Genomic DNA, 17,825 nt, shown 5'->3' with positions numbered 1-17,825 from the left:
ATGAGACATACATAAAAATATGTATATGTGCAAGATATTATTTCATTCTTATTGTAAACTGTATGGTTGTAAAACCTTTGGGCAACATTATGCAGGTAGATCACTTTTGTTAGATTAATCACGATAAAGCAGTGGTTCTTATTTCCTCTTCAAAAAAAAAAAAAAATATATATATATATAATTGCTGCCATAGAGAGTTAACATACAATAATAACAGAATGGAAATAAAAATACTTAAAAGATTTTTTGTTTTTAGAGTAATAATTTGTGTTTGAATGTGTATTGTCCTCTGCTGCCCCCTGCTGGCTGTGTACAGATAATAGACGCTCTGGGGCAGGACGAGGTGGCCCAGAAACAAAGGCTGGCCTACAAGCTGGAGCAACTCATCACTACCATGGCAAATGAAAGCTGATCTGAGATCAGAACTGGAGAACAGACAGACGCAGGTCATCTTCTGATCGGACGAGGGAAAAGTGACCAGCGGAGCACAGAGACACCCTTAATCTCACCACAAAAAGAGGGAATGAGCGCTGGACTTCCAGACTTTCCAGGTTTTACTGCTCACTTGGACAGCTCCATCTGCTGCACGCTGGAGGAAATGGCTTTAATGGAGAGGCTTCTGCTACTGGAGCTTCAGAAACATTCACATTAACCCAGACAGAGTCAGAAGAAAATGTCTGAGAGGAAATATGATGGACAAGAGGTGGATGAGGACATGCGTAATGATGAAAAAATATTTATTTATAACTTCGTTACACCCTTAGGTCTGCGGAGGGGTCTGGTTTACAGTATGCATGGTGGAAAGATGCCCCTATTTATGCATTCATATTTGTCTGTGATTTTTTTTTAATTTATGTTCAATCCATCCTGTAACCCAAAGCTGTTCTGATCCTGAAAGTGGAATACTAATCCCAGCAGCAGTCCCACATCCATCGTATTGCCATGTGTATGCAAGCTGTTTCATTCCAACTGATCATTCTGCTGTACAACCAGTGAATAAGCTCAGAAATCATGTAAAGGTAAATCACAGGTGTTTGTGTGTGTGTGAGATATGTTAACAGAAGGGAGTCAATTCTTTGTGTGAAGTATTTTATTTATTTTATGACAGATTTATGGTATTAACTGTAAGGCAGAGAAATGTGCAGTACCACAATTCTCCCCTAGAGGTCACTGTTTACATCATTATTACTATACTTGAAAACAAAGACTTTTTATCAACAGAAGCTCTTCTTCTTGTGTTGCTGTACCAACGAGCTTCCAACCTTTTTCCTTATTTTTTGTTTTTATACATACATTATGATATGTTTTTTTTTTTTGTGTGGGTGATTGTGTCTATTGAAGCATGCCATAATCACTTAATTACTGTAATAATCCTGATACTCAAAATCTCACCAAAATAATTATTGAAAAGGATTCAAATGTACAGTTTTACAATTAAACACATACATACCCATATACATACGTCCACACACCCAAACAAAGACACACATCTGTATATTTGTCTAGCATCCTCCCATCCCGTTTTCACCACAAGAGTCAATCTGTTGATCAGAAAGTGGAAGAAAAAAAAAAAGAACATTATTTAAAATATATTTATCCAGTGAACTTGTGTATTATTTAGCACATTTGTGTGTTTGCTTGTATTCTTCTCAGATGTGTGCCCCTCATTCTGCACCTGTTCAGGTTTACGTTACCATCCAGGCTGTATTTTTTTCATGCTTTTGTGCGCCGGCCACAGTTCAGCTAGACAGAAAGATTTAAAGCTGCTGTAGCAGATGATGTTAAATGTTTAACAGTAAAAAAGTTGAACACGGTACAAAATGTAAAACCAAGCAAAGCCAGTTCAAGTCCAGAGTCTAACAACACATTAAAAACTGTCTGTATAAACATTTTCCTTTTTTACAGCTGAATATTATTGTGTATTTAAATTGTAAATAGTATACATTCCTATTTTACGATGATTCACTTTGTACTGTTGTAATAAATTAATAAATTCAACAATTCAAAATGCCCCAATCAGGCCAGTCTGCTTCAGTCTTTATTATTAACAGTGGGTTAGTTTAAGTGTTTAAGCAAGAAAAGGTTATAAGTAAATTCTACTGCTACAAAAATCATACTATCCATTTGTTTTCTGGTCCACAAATGGATCAGATTCATCATCTTTACACTGGTTTCTTCAGAATAATGGAGATAAAGCAAAAACACAAACCTGAATAATAAATAACAGTACTCACACACACGTCAGCCACGTCTAGAAGAAAATGAAAAAGACCTTTGCGGAGAGCAGGTGCTCCTGGTGTAGCTCACTCCTCACCACTTCCCTTCAGACTGCCGAGGGCAAGTGAGTTGCCTGTCTTGTCCTTTCCTGATTAGAAATATGGTATGAAACTCTAGACCAGACCAGTGGTAGGTAATCCAATTCTCCAGCTCTGAAATGAAAGTAGAAGCAATAAACACACACTAATGCCCAAACCTACAAGAGCACAAGTGAAAATGCTTTTATTTAATATACAGGGCCATCTAAAAATATATCTTTGAAAAGTTACTTTATTTCAGTAATTCAGTTCAAAATGTGAAACGCTCATATTATATTATATTATCATCTCTCCAAACCATCACTGATTGGTGGAAACTTCACACTAGACCTCAATCAGTTTGGACTGTGTCTCTCTCCACTCTTCCTACAGATTCTGATCCCTTGATTTCCTTTAAATGAAATGTAAAATTTACTGATGATCAGTGATGGTTTGGAGAGACATGTCATCTGCTGGTGTTGATCCACTGTGTTTTATTATCAAGTCTAAAGTCAGTGCAGTTTTGTTTTCCCACAAAATCTTACAGCACTTCATGCTTCCCTCTGCTACTGACAACTTTTACAGAGATGCATATTTCATTTTCCAGCAGGACTTGGCACACTGCCAAAAGTATCAACTGGTCTTATATACCGGTAATATTAAAATTTTCTGAGACACTGAGTTTTTATTGTCTGTAAGCCATTATCATCAACAATAAAAGAAATTAACGCCTAAAATAGATCACTCTGTGTTTAATACATCTATATAATATGTGAGTTTCACATTTTGAACTGAATTACTGAAATAAAGTAACTTTTCAAAGATGAGATGGCCCTGTATATATAAAATTATGTACCAACAAAATTAAGATTGCACAGTATTAAAAGGAAAGTAAACTTCACAGTAAAAAAATTAATTTTGGAGCATTTCTATCAGTGTTAAGAAAATATTTGTAACAGTTACAAAATGAAGAATACGCCCACTTGCAGTTAGAAACTCAACATATCTGACCTAAACAGAAAAAAGTCCTTAACTTAGCCAGACACAATTCTACTCAATTCTCCTCAATTCTGCTCAAATCAATCTATCTATCTATCTATCTATCTATCTATCTATATATAGAGAGAGAGAGAGAGGAATCCTCAATATTAATTATTTTATTTTTTTTAAATCTCTGATTTTTTTAATTACCAGTTTTATAGATTGTTTTCTGTTGCTGTCTGAGGTTGGGAGCCCATTGTGTGCAGGAGGAACTTTGTGAAGCTGTTAAAGTTCCTCAAGGCACTAAAATAGCAGTTCTCCATGTCCTTGCCCTGAAGTTGTCTTTGTGCACTTCACAAGCACTTGTTAAACAGTCTGACTGGAAGTTTACAGTGTCTAAATTTACCTCGCTCTCCATCTCTGCTCACTCCCGCCGAGACAAAAGAGTGCTCACCCACTCAGCCATCACTGAACCAACACACTGAAAATGTATTACCATGATTGGTTAGACCCACTTATTTTCTTAATATACAAACTGTAAAAAACATCTACATTTAAGTAGAGAGAGGGGAGAGAATCTCCAGGCAACTTACAATTAGATTACGATCCTGTGATTATGAAAAGTTACTTTATTTCAGTACTTCACATTTCAAAATGTGAAACTCATTCAGATGTATTATACACAGAGTGATGTAGTTTAAGCGTTTATTTCTTTTATCGTTGATGATTATGAAGCTTACAGCCAATGAAAATCCAAAAATCAATGTCTCAGAAAATTAGAATATTATATAAGACTAATTGGTACTTTTGGCAGTGTGCCAAATCCTGCTGGAAAATGAAATCTGCATCTCTATAAAAGTTATCAGCAAAGGGAAGCATGAAGTGCTCTAAGATTTTGTGGGAAAACAAAACTGCACTGACTTTAGACTTGATAATAAAACACAGTGGATCAACACCAGCAGATGACATGTCTTTCCAAATAATCACTGACTGGTGGAAAGTTCACACTGGACCTCAATTGCATGACTATATGGTACTCTTAAATTGAAGTATCTGTAATAATCCATAATCAGTCCTGCTATTTACTTGAAAAAAGGCTAAGCTATTTCAATGAATCAAATGATTAATTCAACATTTAGGACTAGCTAAATGTTGTTAGGGTAATGTTTAAGGCAAGAGTCACCCACAATATTAAAACCAGCTACAAGGAAAGCAAAACAAAAAAGAAACAAAAAAGGTTATAATATTATGGTTGACCATTTTAATGTTGGGGCTGATCTGCATATGAATAAAGTAGTATTAAATGTATATAATCAAGCTTTTACCGTATTATGAACCTCAGGGCAGTTTTGATGTTTTTTTTTTAATTAGAATATTTTACTGGGAGTTTAACTGGGAGTACTTTCAAAGTTTTAGTGCCTTATTTTAAACGTCAGGGCCTTCAGAATTCCACCAATAAAGTGTGAAATTACTATAAGTCTGTTAATGGTGTGCAAAATAGTGATTTCTTTGCATGGACAGCTCTATGCCCCTATCACTAGCATTGTAAGCCTGTTGGGAGCGGCGGCTAAAAGCTCCGTATTTGGGAAATCTGGGGGAGAACAAAGATGGACTATTTGATAAAAGTTTGTACTAACTTTATCATGTTTCAGTACAACCCCAGTTCAATTTTACATCGGATTTCTCCTTTAACCAATATGCGGCTTGTGGCTATACTAAACCTAGAATGTTCCACATTTATTTAAGGACAAAATATTCAATAATACCCTCAAAATACGACATTAATAGCATCATAACTCAATAATAACATATTTAACCAACTGCCTAATTGGGCAATCACTTCACATTTACCCAAAATACAAGCATTTAGATCGATAGAAAATGTGTAGTAATTGGCTAATGAAAGGGATTTAGCATTGAGCGGTTAGCATTAGCATCTTAGCTAACTATAAACAGCACGCGGTTCTGCTTGTTTCTTACCGGTGCGGGGATTTCACAGCACGTTTTCACGGCGCGGAAGCTCCATTTTCAGCTCTGTGTAGTTACATCTGCTTATTAACAGTGTTTTGTAGCGTTTTTATGATTTTATTAATCTTTAAACTGTTTTACTGCAGAACCGTGCTGCGTGCGCTCTCTCAAACAATCCCACGTCCCGCCTCACTCAGCGCACGTGCATGTACTGTGCAATTTCATTGGATAACAACTTTCTAGAGGCTCGTGAGCCAATCAGAAGCCAAGAACAAAAGTATGCGCTGTTTTAATTAAATATATATATATTTTATTATTAATTCTTTTTTAACGTTATATTTATTTTGGTTTATTGTAGTATTATATAAAGGTATATAAAAGAGTAAATTACATGTAGACACAAATGACTATGTTTATTTGGGTTATTCTAATGTTATATAGAGTTATTTACAGGTAGACACTCAATGACCACTGATGTTATATTTATTTACTCTATATAATTTTACAGGTAGACACTGCCACTTCTGAGACTTGACAAAACAGGTATGATCATGGAGCAAATGAAACTCTCATCACTTACCTTATAATAAAAAAACAAGAACTCATCCAAGGATGTGCCATGCAGATAATCCTAAAATAAGAATATAAAATGGCAATAAAATACACACACATATATATATATATATATATATATATATATATATATGAGCTCAAAGTAAACTAATTATATACAATATAATCTACTATTACTACTACTGCTACTACTACTAATAATACTTACAAGATGTAAAGTCATTTAAATAAAATGCAAAATCTACAAATAATCATTAATATCATACTTAATTCAAATTTCAAACCACAGGCAAACACAAATAATTGTCTAATGGAAAATAATTCAAATAACCAGGCTGCCTTAAAAACCTGTGTGGTCGATTCCACAGACTCGTAAAAAATAAACACCTGTCACCCGTCAGCAGGCAGCATTTCAGGCCCAGAGAAAATGTCATGCCTTTGATTTGATTTATTAATAAAAATGCTTGACTTGCAAGTGCCTGCAACAGTATACCAGAGGCATCTGAAGGCTCCTCCATGGTTAATCCAGACCTTGACTTCTAGAAGTCATATGAGTTGGGGCTCCCATTGGTTGCTATTTGAACTTCATAGTTTCTTTAAAGGGACCTCAGACTGTTTACACATGCAAACCTTAATGTTTACAAGTTTACATGGCCAGTTTTATTAAATATTTCCTATAAAAGAAAGCCAATCACTTTATTTATTATAATTATTACACGGGTATATTGTCTAGAGTAGCATTACTCGAGAGAAAGACCTTTCATTTTCAGATTTTAGTGAAACATTATAACATCAATGCCAACTTAGTAGTAGCTGGTTCTTTATTATAAGGAAGCTTCGGTCATAATGTGGTCGTGCATCATGTTTTAAAAATACTGGGAACAAAGACCCCTGGCATCAAAGGCTGCTGATCCACATCCTTACCATCACTAAGACGTGGCACCTCAGTGTTTTGATGCTAATGTTAGTGATCACACATGTGGGGTTGTTGAAGGTTAAGAATGTGACCTCAATGCAAGAAGCATCCCAGAAGACGTGATTCAAGACATGTGTATTGATGAGAAATTCATGAGGGTGTAAATGATAAATGAATAAATGACTTACCAGAGAGTTTTCTTCTGTTTAGACTCATAATGTCAGGAATCTTATGGCAGAAAAAGAAAGAAAAAGAGTAAGTTTTTACTATATTATATTAAATATCTCCTCCCTCTGAAACAGATTCTGTCTGAGGTTATTAATAAAACTGCTTGGCGCTGCAACTGAACACCAGAGGCATTTCGCAGCTCCTCCACTGCCAAGTTCGGCTCTGATGACGTGCTGGACAGATTAGTGCAGGCCTGGCCGGTAAACAGGTGGAGGAACTGATTAGATTTATAAGGAACTGAGGCTTTTAGATGCTTACTGCTGGCTGTGAAAGTTTTCTATTAAAATAACAAAGTCAATTATGCAGTTAAGTAAGAAACACTTGAAACGCTGCCAATAAACGCAATAAAGTTCAATTGTATATACTGCTAACTGCACCCAAGACATATTTGGTGAGACATGAAGCCAATGTTGCCAACAAGCAGAGGAAGTTTATGGCCACCAGTTTGGCATAACAATCATTCTCCTCAACCCATTTAGAGGTGTGCAGTAATATACTGTACAATAGACTTGCTTATGTGATTTATGATACTGTCAAAGCTTCTAGCATAGCTAAAAACAGTAGCAGGAGCTTAGATCATTTTACAAATGAAAGAAGAAAAGCCATATACTAAAATAATGCAAACTCGTGCATAAAGATTTATATTGTAATGTTAGTAAATCTGGTAAACATTCAAGAGAAACAGCTAGAGGGTCACCAAATCCACACAGAGCACTTTGGGATGGAGCCTGAGCCATGCAAACCGTCAGGCTGCTGAACCCCAGGAACAGCTCAGCCCGATATATACCCTTAAAATAAATCCTTTCAGAACTGCACATTGATGAGGCTCTCAGAGGACAAGACAATATGAAGGAGCAGGTATATTTGGTGGAGTGTAGAGAAGAGACTGATGTTAAAGAGTGTGTTGCAATTTTTTGGGGACTTTTGTAATCCTTGGTTCTGGTGACCATATTATATAGACATTGTATCTTGTTTACTCCTGTACTTTGTGTTGGATGATATAGAGACATTTTATTAAATCACAATAAATTATTAATAAATTACATCATGATAAATTTTATTATCGTTTCACAATACATTTTATTATCCTGTCGCGGTAAGCGTGCATATTGTATCGTGATACAGCCCGATAAATTTGCTTATTGTATCGTAATACATTTGCTTATCGATTCGCGATAAATTTGATTATTGTATCGCAATAAATTTTCTTATCATATCCAATTTTTTTGCTTAGTGTATCGCAGACATTACAATAAATTTGCTTAGTATGTCAGGATAAATTTGCTTATCATATTGCCATAAATCTTCTTTTAATATTGCGCATCTGTGTCAGCAACAGGTGCAAATTAAGGTACAGTAAGTTAATGAGTTTATTAGAAAGGCTGTTCACAAACATTTGGACATACTGTGTAACAGGGAGAAATCCTGCACTCACCAATACAGGTTCAGTAAGGTTTAGGTGGAGTGTTAGAAGTGTACCAATATCCATTTCCATGGATCAACAAGCTAAGAGCCAGGAGCGGAGATCCTGGAAAGACAATGCAATGTCAATTAGTTCACACTACTTAAAATAATTTAGAATGTTCTCTACTGGTCTCCGTAAACAGGAAAGAGTACAGGACATTATGAGTTAGTAAGCATAAGTGAGCTGTGAGAACAAGGAATGTTGCTTAACTCCTCAAATCCCAAAGGGCTTGTGTGGGGTTTCAGGTTTCATTTAGACACAATCATAACTACATAACTTGCATGTTACTCCTGACAGCAGTTCCTGAATGGCTGAACTAAGCCTGAAGATAAGTGGATAATCACATCCATAATGGTTGATAAGTATTAGATATCATACAGTAGCATGAAAGCAGAGGCTGCAGTGTTACTCTGCACAACTACAGCTCTTACAGAGCCCCAAAATCTCTGCTTATAATTTAGCCTACGCTCTTATTCAGAATGACTTATATGTTGAATTAAGATGAAGGTATGTATAGGGTTAAGACAAGAACAATGACATTAATTAGTGTAGTCTGGTGTGTTTTCCCATCTGGAGAATTGAACCCTAGTTTTCCACTAGCAACTTGCCCATATCCTTCACATTTTTAGCATACTAGCTGTAGGCAATATCATCCAATGTGGTGTTTTAAAAATATGATTTGTCTACTATTATTATATGATGAGTCTCAGTTAGCTGAAATATGTCTTGTGGTGTTTAACTTGTTAGCTACCTAGTTAGCTAATATATCTAACCAGCTAAGACTAGCTGCCTGCCTATGATTCCAAACATAACCGAGCCTCTTTCTCATTTAGACTGACTGTCACTTTAACTCAAGTTGCTTAACTTTACTCTCTCAGACATGAGTTTTTAATTATCAGTTAGCTGGTTAATATTCTGGGACTCAGTTAATCAGTTAAACTAGCTAAGTAAAAGCTAACTAGCTAGCTAAGATTCAATCTCATTGTCTGTCAGTTTGTAAGCAGGATTTTAGTCAGTCTGACCTGAACATTTTTGTGGAGAAGAAAATGTTTCCCTCAAACTAAGCAATTCTAACCCATTTTCTCTGATTTAAAGCAGCTCAATTTGAATGATTATTGTAATTGGATTATTGCACTGTATGCACTGGAATCACTTGATCTGTGACACTGTATGCAACCTCTTTCTTATATTTAATCGTTTTTTTTCTTCTTCTTTTTAAAACTAAATAAAGCAGGATGATACTGATGATATTTTTCTATGAGTTCAATTAAATTAAAATTTATTTAGTCTACTCTTACATTAATTATTACTGAATATATAAACACAAAGCTGACAAGAATTGCGTTTTTGGATTTTTTTTTAAGAATTGTTATTATATTTAAATCCACTAATACTAATGGGTATGAAGAAATGGGTAGGAAAAGAAGTACCCATCTGAATGTATTATTTGTAAACTGCTACCCACACTCTCCTAGCAAGTTTCTTATTTATCCATTAATAAACTGAAAAGAGAATGTTTTAAAATATTTCATTATATAATCTGAACGTAATTGTAAACGGATCTTGGTGAGGAACACCACCAGCATCTGTATGTTAATACAAAGGCTTGACCTTGGTATTGTGACTTTGGAGCAGAAATACACTGCAACACAAAGTACGCCATGACCATATGTAGCTGAACATTTGTGCCGAGTGAACTTTAACAGAGCTATATAAGAGGCTCCTCCAAGTCCTGAGGCAACATCAAGCACCCAGCAAAGGTGAAGGAGTAGTGGTGTCTAGTTACTTTGCTTTACTGAGCTCTCACTTTGTTTTCTCATTGTTAGGTTAAATTTTGAATTTTAACATACATTTTTAATTGTTTTTTTTCAGTGTCTGTGGTCAGCCAGTAAATCTGCCATTCTCTGCTTTGAGACAAAAAAAGGTACAGTGTTGTACATTTTAATGATGCTCAAATGTCTTTTTATAAATATTTTTAAATTTGTGTTTATGATTTCTCAATCTGTGTAGGATTTTGTATAAAACAGACTGTTTAGATTTCAGTGAATTTTGAACAAATTCCGAAATATCTGAAAAAAAAAGTCTAAATGTATGATTTGTGATACACAGTGAACTGCCATCATGGGGGATGGAGAGATGGAGTGTTTTGGCCCAGCGGCCATCTACCTCCGCAAGCCAGAAAAAGAGAGAGTTGAAGCTCAGAATAGAAAATTTGATGCTAAAACAGCCGTCTTTGTGTGTGAGCCTGCTGAGATGTACCTGAAGGGTACACTGAAGGTCAGAGAGGGTGGTAAAGCCACTGTCGAAACTCTGTGTGGAAAAGTAAGTGAAAAATTAATGATTATATTAGAGGACTAAAAGTACTAATGTTTGTGTTGATAATGTTTTAATGTTTTAACAATGTATTATAATACACTTAAATTTGCTTAAATGTACTGCCATCACATAAATGTGAACCTAAAACATGTGAAACATCTTTGCTAATGTAAAGCAGATTTTTATTGTATTTTTTTATTCTATTGTGAGAACCCGCTTCTTTACTTCAGACAAGCTGTACACAGCTGAATCCAGGACTGTACTATTGTATAATACTAGACTCTCTGTCATCTCACAGACCCTCACAGTCAAGGAGGATGAAATCTTTCCCATGAATCCTCCCAAATTTGACAAAATTGAGGACATGGCCATGATGACCCACCTCAACGAGCCCTGTGTGCTGTATAACCTCAAAGAGCGTTACGCAGCCTGGATGATTTACGTAAGTTTAACACTAAATAATTAAATTAGACTGTTAATAAATGCGAGGTTACACCCTGATCAATTTCTGGAAATGTTTCTGTTCACATTTTCAGACCTACTCAGGGTTGTTCTGTGTCACTGTGAACCCCTACAAGTGGCTCCCAGTATACGATGCAGTCGTTGTATCTGGGTACAGAGGCAAGAAGAGAATTGAAGCTCCACCACACATCTTCTCCATCTCTGATAACGCTTATCAGTTCATGCTCACAGGTATGATAATATTTGATAATCATCATAGACATTATAGCCACATAATTAAATCCAACTGTTGGTAGTCTGGCAGTCTTTAAATTTCTAATTTCTCTCTTTAGATCGTGAAAATCAGTCTGTCCTCATTACGTAAGTAACATACATTTTACATACCATTATTTCTGCTTCCTTAGAATAATTACTTTCATTTATCTGACTAAAACTGAGGAATTTATATAGTTAACAAAATCATTTTCCAGTGGAGAATCCGGTGCAGGAAAGACTGTGAACACCAAACGTGTCATCCAGTACTTTGCAACAATTGCAGTGACTGGGAAGAAACAAGCAGAGCCTGTTCCTGGAAAAATGCAGGTACATAAATCACTCGGTCAGGACTGTCAGTGTATTTGTGTAAGAATTCCTCACTAAAATAACTGCTGTCATCTCTAGGGTTCACTGGAGGACCAAATCATTGCAGCTAACCCCCTTCTGGAGGCTTATGGCAATGCCAAGACCATCAGGAATGACAACTCCTCTCGTTTTGTAAGTGTACATAATAATATACGTGTTGAATAAAATGACAAAACTAAGAAATGTAGTACATTAACATTCGCACTGTTTATATTTCCAGGGTAAATTCATCAGAATTCATTTTGGACAAACTGGCAAACTGTCCTCAGCTGATATTGAAACTTGTAAGTTACTGGGAGTTTCTACTTAACACTACATCCATTCCAAAATATAATGTGACCAGAGAAGTGTGCTAAGTTTGTGCACATGCCTTAAAATAGCATGTGACATCATATCAGCTAGACAAAAATCTTGTATCTCCATTCTTGCCATTGTGGATTTTTTGATGTAATGTAAATCTGGCAGTTGTTCTTTACACTGTCTCTAAATGTCATGCTAGCAATGCTCTAAACTTAACTGGAGTTAAATCTTTTCCCTCTCTATAAAGTTGCCTTCTGGAAATACAAGGTGTTTGTCTGACAGCAAAAATGTTTCCTTCTTGTAAAAAAGAATGAATGGAACTGTATAAAAAAAAACTGCACTATTTTAGGTATTTTAAGTGAACTAAAAACAATTCTGTACACCTATAGCAGAAAGTTCCAATACTTAGTCCTTAGAGTGTACTTCTGACTCATCTCAGATCAGAAGAGTCAGTATAGACAAAGCAGACTACAATGCGAACCACAAACAAACTGATCTGAGACCCCTTTCAGTTGGTCTAATTCTGATTGACAATGTTGATTTATGTTCACATTCTCCAAAGGAACCATGACAATCTAAGCAATCTAAGCTATATAATATGAATTAAATGCCTCTGAAATAGATGTTCACTTAAACTGAATAAGCCAAACAAACTTAAAGTAAATATTTGAGATATTCACAGCTTGTGTAACACTGATTTTTAAATATATATATTGAGTTTTCAGTGTAACAGTATGCTGGCTGAGTACTGCAGTGTTCACTCTTGAATTACCAGAAGATCAAAAAAAAAAGTTTTTAACCTAGATAAACTTATCTGGGCGTACAGTGTACAGTGCACAATCATACAGTGAATGAACACTCATACAAATGTTTCTTTTTCATCAGATCTACTGGAAAAGTCAAGAGTCACTTTCCAGCTGTCTGCTGAGAGGAGCTACCACATCTTCTACCAGCTCATGACTGGACACAAACCAGAGCTGCTTGGTATGGACTATACTTTGTTGATACTATACTACGTCTCTTTAGACCAGCTTCACTTAAATGCTATGGGTTAAAAAAACTGATGTTAATATTTCTTCCACACAGAGGCACTGCTCATCACCACCAACCCCTATGACTTCCCTATGATCAGCCAGGGTGAAATCACAGTCAAGAGCATCGATGATGTGGAGGAGTTCATCGCCACAGATGTAAGTAAACTTCACTAAAAATCAATGATAATTTACAAATACAGGTATTTTAATTGTCATTTCCTCCCATGTCACCACAGACAGCTATTGACATCCTGGGCTTCAGCGCTGAGGAGAAAATGAACATCTTCAAACTGACTGGTGCTGTGATACATCACGGCAACATGAAGTTCAAGCAGAAGCAAAGAGAGGAGCAGGCTGAGCCTGATGGCACTGAGGGTACATATAATGATGTGTCATCATTATGGTCCCAATACAAACACAGTGCAGTTACTGAACTGTGATTTTTTTTTATTATTAACCCCATAACACCATACATTTTTACTTTTCTTTTCTTCAGTGGCTGATAAAATCGCCTACCTCTTGGGCCTGAACTCTGCTGACATGCTGAAAGCTCTGTGCTACCCCAGAGTGAAGGTCGGAAATGAGTTTGTGACCAAAGGCCAAACTGTTCCTCAGGTAATCTCCTATTACACAGTCCACAAAAATGATGATTCAATAACCAACAGAGCACCAAACCATACTTTTGATCTCTATAGGTGAATAACGCCGTCATGGCTCTCTGCAAGTCTGTCTATGAGAAAATGTTCTTGTGGATGGTCGTGCGCATCAATGAGATGTTGGACACAAAACAGCCAAGACAGTTCTTCATTGGTGTGCTGGACATCGCTGGATTTGAGATCTTTGATGTTAGTGTTTGTTTTAAACTTCAAATGAATTTCATTAACTTGCAAAGCATACGTGTCCAATAAATCAATAATCCTTAACAGTTCAACAGCTTGGAGCAGCTCTGCATCAACTTCACAAATGAGAAACTGCAACAGTTCTTCAACCACCACATGTTTGTGCTGGAACAAGAGGAGTACAAGAAAGAAGGAATTGAATGGGAGTTTATTGACTTTGGGATGGACTTGGCTGCCTGCATTGAGCTTATTGAGAAGGTAAGTTGTGTAGAATATACAGTGATTTACCTTCATAAATAGTACAAAACAGTGCAAAGTTGGTCTTACTATCACTCATAAATATCTATCACTGTCAGCCAATGGGCATCTTCTCCATCCTGGAAGAGGAGTGCATGTTTCCCAAGGCAACAGACACATCCTTCAAGAACAAGCTGCACGACCAACATCTTGGCAAATGTAGTGCTTTCCAGAAGCCAAAGCCTGCCAAAGGTAAAGCTGAAGCCCACTTCTCTCTGGTGCACTACGCCGGCACTGTGGACTACAACATTTCTGGCTGGTTGGACAAGAACAAGGACCCCCTGAATGACTCTGTTGTGCAGCTGTACCAGAAGTCATCAAACAAACTGCTGGCCCTGCTGTATGCAGGCCATTCATCTGCTGAAGGTAAAGTAGTCCACAACCTAAGTATGCCTACATTTAAGTAACATGTAAGTGGTGATTCTAATCATAATATGGCTAAAGTGCTGTCTGCAAAATTATGATGGAGAATGACTTTAAATTCCTACAGACACTAGTGGTGGCAAAAGTGGTGGTGGTAAGAAAGGTGGCAAGAAGAAGGGTGGTTCCTTCCAGACTGTGTCTGCTTTGTTTAGGGTAAGAACCATTTCATAATAAAAACTGACACATACATGAAGAGTCAAAATGGAAATATGTGTTATATTTCCCAAACAACACATATAAAACTCCACAGGAGAACCTGGGCAAACTGATGACCAACTTAAGGTGCACTCACCCTCACTTTGTGCGCTGCCTGATTCCCAATGAGTCCAAGACTCCAGGTAGGCATTCTAAATAATCTACATTTTTGTAACTTTGAAAAAATAACTTTCAACCTGTACTACTATACATGCTAACATACTCTTATCCCTCCAGGTCTGATGGAGAACTTCTTGGTTATCCACCAGCTGAGGTGTAATGGTGTGCTGGAGGGTATCAGAATCTGTAGAAAGGGATTCCCCAGCAGAATCATCTACGGTGACTTCAAACAAAGGTAATTTTATAAATATTTCAAATAGTTGCAAATGTATTAAACTAATGCAAAACTGATAAACTGATATTTTGTTACAGATACAAAGTATTGAATGCCAGTGTGATCCCAGAGGGACAGTTCATCGACAACAAGAAAGCTGCAGAGAAACTCTTGGGCTCAATTGATGTGGACCACACCCAGTACAAGTTTGGGCACACTAAGGTACCCATGTGGCTATATGTGAACTTTTAATGCCAATTCGAATAATTAAATATGTTTGTTGTTAGTACAAACCAGTTGTGCTCTTTCTTAGTGCAGAATAGCAAATGTAAGTCAGACACATTTACAGACATTACAAAACCATATTGCTGGCAGTGTCTAACAAAGAGTGTGTCAGTAATTTTGGTTGTTTATAGGTGTTTTTCAAAGCTGGTCTGCTCGGTACCCTTGAGGAGATGCGAGATGAGAAATTGGCATCCCTGGTGACCTTGACTCAAGCTCTGTGCCGTGGCTACCTCATGAGGAGAGAGTTTGTCAAGATGATGGAAAGAAGGTATACTTACAGTATATTTTAATAACCAAGCTGCAAATACTGAATCCCGATCTGATAAAGATACACATTAAACTGGTTCATCTTAATTTCCAGAGAGTCAATCTATACCATCCAATACAACATCCGCTCATTCATGAATGTGAAACACTGGCCATGGATGAAGCTGTACTTCAAGATCAAGCCTCTGCTGAAGAGTGCAGAGACTGAGAAAGAAATGGCTGCTATGAAGGAGAACTTCGAGAAAATGAAGGATGATCTGGCAAAAGCACTGTCCAAGAAGAAAGAGCTTGAGGAGAAGATGGTGTCACTCCTTCAGGAGAAAAATGACCTGCAACTGCAAGTGTCATCTGTAAGTATTTAAAGTCAAGTTGAAAAATTTCAGTGGATGTTGATTTATATGCAATATGTAAAATATCATTAAAAATTAACAGGAATCTGAGAACCTCTCTGATGCTGAGGAAAGGTGTGAGGGACTCATTAAGAGCAAGATCCAGCTTGAGGCCAAACTCAAAGAGACAACCGAGAGACTGGAGGATGAGGAGGAAATCAATGCTGAGCTGACCGCCAAGAAGAGGAAACTGGAGGATGAGTGCTCTGAGCTGAAGAAGGATATTGATGATCTGGAGCTCACCTTGGCTAAAGTGGAGAAGGAGAAGCATGCCACTGAGAACAAGGTTAACATCTGTAACATAAAACTACACTGTTATTAAAAGCAAGCTCATGTGAAAAATAAGATATTTTCTACAATGTGAAAGTCATACTGCACGTTTAAAGAAAATAATGCTTCCATGTGTTCTCACACAGGTGAAGAACCTGACTGAAGAAATGGCCGCTCAGGATGAGAGCATAGCCAAACTCACCAAGGAGAAGAAAGCACTCCAAGAGGCACACCAGCAGTCTCTTGATGATCTCCAGGCAGAGGAAGACAAAGTCAACTCCCTGACCAAATCCAAGACTAAGCTTGAACAACAAGTGGATGATGTAAGATCTGATTTAAAATAACATCTGTATAGTTATATTGGATAGCTATGTCCCATTCTCTAAAATGCAGCCCATGGTTTCCTAAAATTACAGCTTGAAGGTTCACTGGAGCAAGAGAAGAAACTCCGGATGGACCTGGAGAGAGCTAAGAGGAAGCTTGAGGGTGACTTGAAACTGGCCCAGGAGTCCATAATGGACCTGGAGAATGACAAGCAGCAGTCTGATGAGAAGATCAAGAAGTATGCATCATAGCTAATCATCTGAGAAAATATAAATGCAGGCACTTGAACCTGATTAACGTTTGTGCTTGATACTTTTTTAATACAGGAAGGACTTTGAAATCAGTCAGCTTCTGAGTAAGATTGAGGATGAACAGTCTTTGGGTGCTCAGCTTCAGAAGAAGATTAAGGAGCTCCAGGTAATTCATCTCTGTGGATGTATTTTTACATTTGATCAAATTTAAAGAAGTAGTAGATTTATCTAATATATACGTTTCTTTCAGGCTCGTATTGAGGAGCTGGAAGAGGAAATTGAGGCAGAGCGTGCAGCTCGAGCTAAAGTTGAGAAGCAGAGAGCTGATCTCTCCAGGGAACTTGAAGAGATCAGTGAGAGGCTGGAGGAGGCTGGTGGTGCCACTGCTGCTCAGATTGAGATGAATAAGAAGCGAGAGGCTGAGTTTCAGAAGCTGCGTCGTGATCTAGAAGAATCTACTCTGCAGCATGAAGCTACAGCTGCTGCTCTCCGCAAGAAACAAGCTGACAGTGTTGCTGAGCTTGGAGAACAGATCGACAACCTTCAGAGGGTCAAACAGAAGCTGGAGAAAGAGAAGAGTGAATATAAGATGGAGATAGATGACCTGTCCAGTAACATGGAGGCTGTGGCTAAGGCAAAGGTGTGTTTCATAGAGAATCATAGGACATATGCTATTTTATCAGAATTTTACTGATTACATCAATAGTAAACCCATTTTTGTACAAGGTGGATGACAGACTGCACTTTGCATACCACATAACATATGTCCAAATATATACAGACATCTCTTTCT

At 37.1% G+C, this 17,825-nt stretch overlaps 2 protein-coding genes and 1 long non-coding RNA gene across 10 annotated transcripts in view; 2 read left to right on the top strand and 1 right to left on the bottom strand.

Annotated features, from left to right (window-relative positions):
• LOC103030382 (plexin-A2) overlaps nt 1-2,019 on the top strand; it is a 104,996-nt gene extending 102,977 nt beyond the window's left edge. Inside the window, exon 32 of the mRNA XM_049471686.1 lies at nt 317-2,019. Coding sequence (XP_049327643.1) covers nt 317-412 — 96 coding nt within the window. The 3' untranslated portion in view covers nt 413-2,019. The remainder of the gene's footprint in view (nt 1-316) is intronic.
• LOC111195398 (uncharacterized) overlaps nt 1,300-17,825 on the bottom strand; it is a 23,919-nt gene continuing 7,393 nt past the window's right edge. Inside the window, exons 5-9 of one of the 8 annotated variants that reach the window (XR_007429332.1) lie at nt 6,921-6,960; nt 5,824-5,874; nt 3,682-3,756; nt 2,235-2,429; nt 1,300-1,743 (exon numbers count right to left, since the gene is read on the bottom strand). This is a non-coding gene — a long non-coding RNA (uncharacterized LOC111195398). The remainder of the gene's footprint in view (nt 1,744-2,234; nt 2,430-3,681; nt 3,757-5,823; nt 5,875-6,920; nt 6,961-17,825) is intronic. The other 7 variants (XR_007429328.1, XR_007429334.1, XR_007429327.1 and 4 more) reach the window with 7 other exon arrangements.
• The window catches only part of LOC111195397 (myosin heavy chain, fast skeletal muscle-like), an 11,064-nt gene continuing 3,773 nt past the window's right edge, over nt 10,535-17,825 (top strand). Inside the window, exons 1-25 of the mRNA XM_049471681.1 lie at nt 10,535-10,747; nt 11,040-11,183; nt 11,278-11,434; nt 11,536-11,563; nt 11,674-11,785; nt 11,864-11,956; nt 12,045-12,108; nt 13,010-13,108; nt 13,211-13,314; nt 13,395-13,533; nt 13,655-13,773; nt 13,854-14,003; nt 14,085-14,255; nt 14,354-14,660; nt 14,785-14,870; nt 14,968-15,055; nt 15,150-15,267; nt 15,345-15,468; nt 15,663-15,799; nt 15,893-16,148; nt 16,231-16,473; nt 16,604-16,780; nt 16,874-17,019; nt 17,108-17,198; nt 17,283-17,672. Of these exons, the coding sequence (XP_049327638.1) occupies nt 10,547-10,747; nt 11,040-11,183; nt 11,278-11,434; nt 11,536-11,563; nt 11,674-11,785; nt 11,864-11,956; nt 12,045-12,108; nt 13,010-13,108; nt 13,211-13,314; nt 13,395-13,533; nt 13,655-13,773; nt 13,854-14,003; nt 14,085-14,255; nt 14,354-14,660; nt 14,785-14,870; nt 14,968-15,055; nt 15,150-15,267; nt 15,345-15,468; nt 15,663-15,799; nt 15,893-16,148; nt 16,231-16,473; nt 16,604-16,780; nt 16,874-17,019; nt 17,108-17,198; nt 17,283-17,672 (3,744 nt within the window). The 5' untranslated portion in view covers nt 10,535-10,546. The remainder of the gene's footprint in view (nt 10,748-11,039; nt 11,184-11,277; nt 11,435-11,535; nt 11,564-11,673; nt 11,786-11,863; nt 11,957-12,044; nt 12,109-13,009; nt 13,109-13,210; nt 13,315-13,394; nt 13,534-13,654; nt 13,774-13,853; nt 14,004-14,084; nt 14,256-14,353; nt 14,661-14,784; nt 14,871-14,967; nt 15,056-15,149; nt 15,268-15,344; nt 15,469-15,662; nt 15,800-15,892; nt 16,149-16,230; nt 16,474-16,603; nt 16,781-16,873; nt 17,020-17,107; nt 17,199-17,282; nt 17,673-17,825) is intronic.

This window comes from Astyanax mexicanus, chromosome 24, assembly GCF_023375975.1.
Source record: "Astyanax mexicanus isolate ESR-SI-001 chromosome 24, AstMex3_surface, whole genome shotgun sequence".
Taxonomy (NCBI): Eukaryota; Metazoa; Chordata; class Actinopteri; order Characiformes; family Acestrorhamphidae; genus Astyanax; species Astyanax mexicanus.
This window is presented reverse-complemented; position numbering and strand designations above follow the sequence as displayed.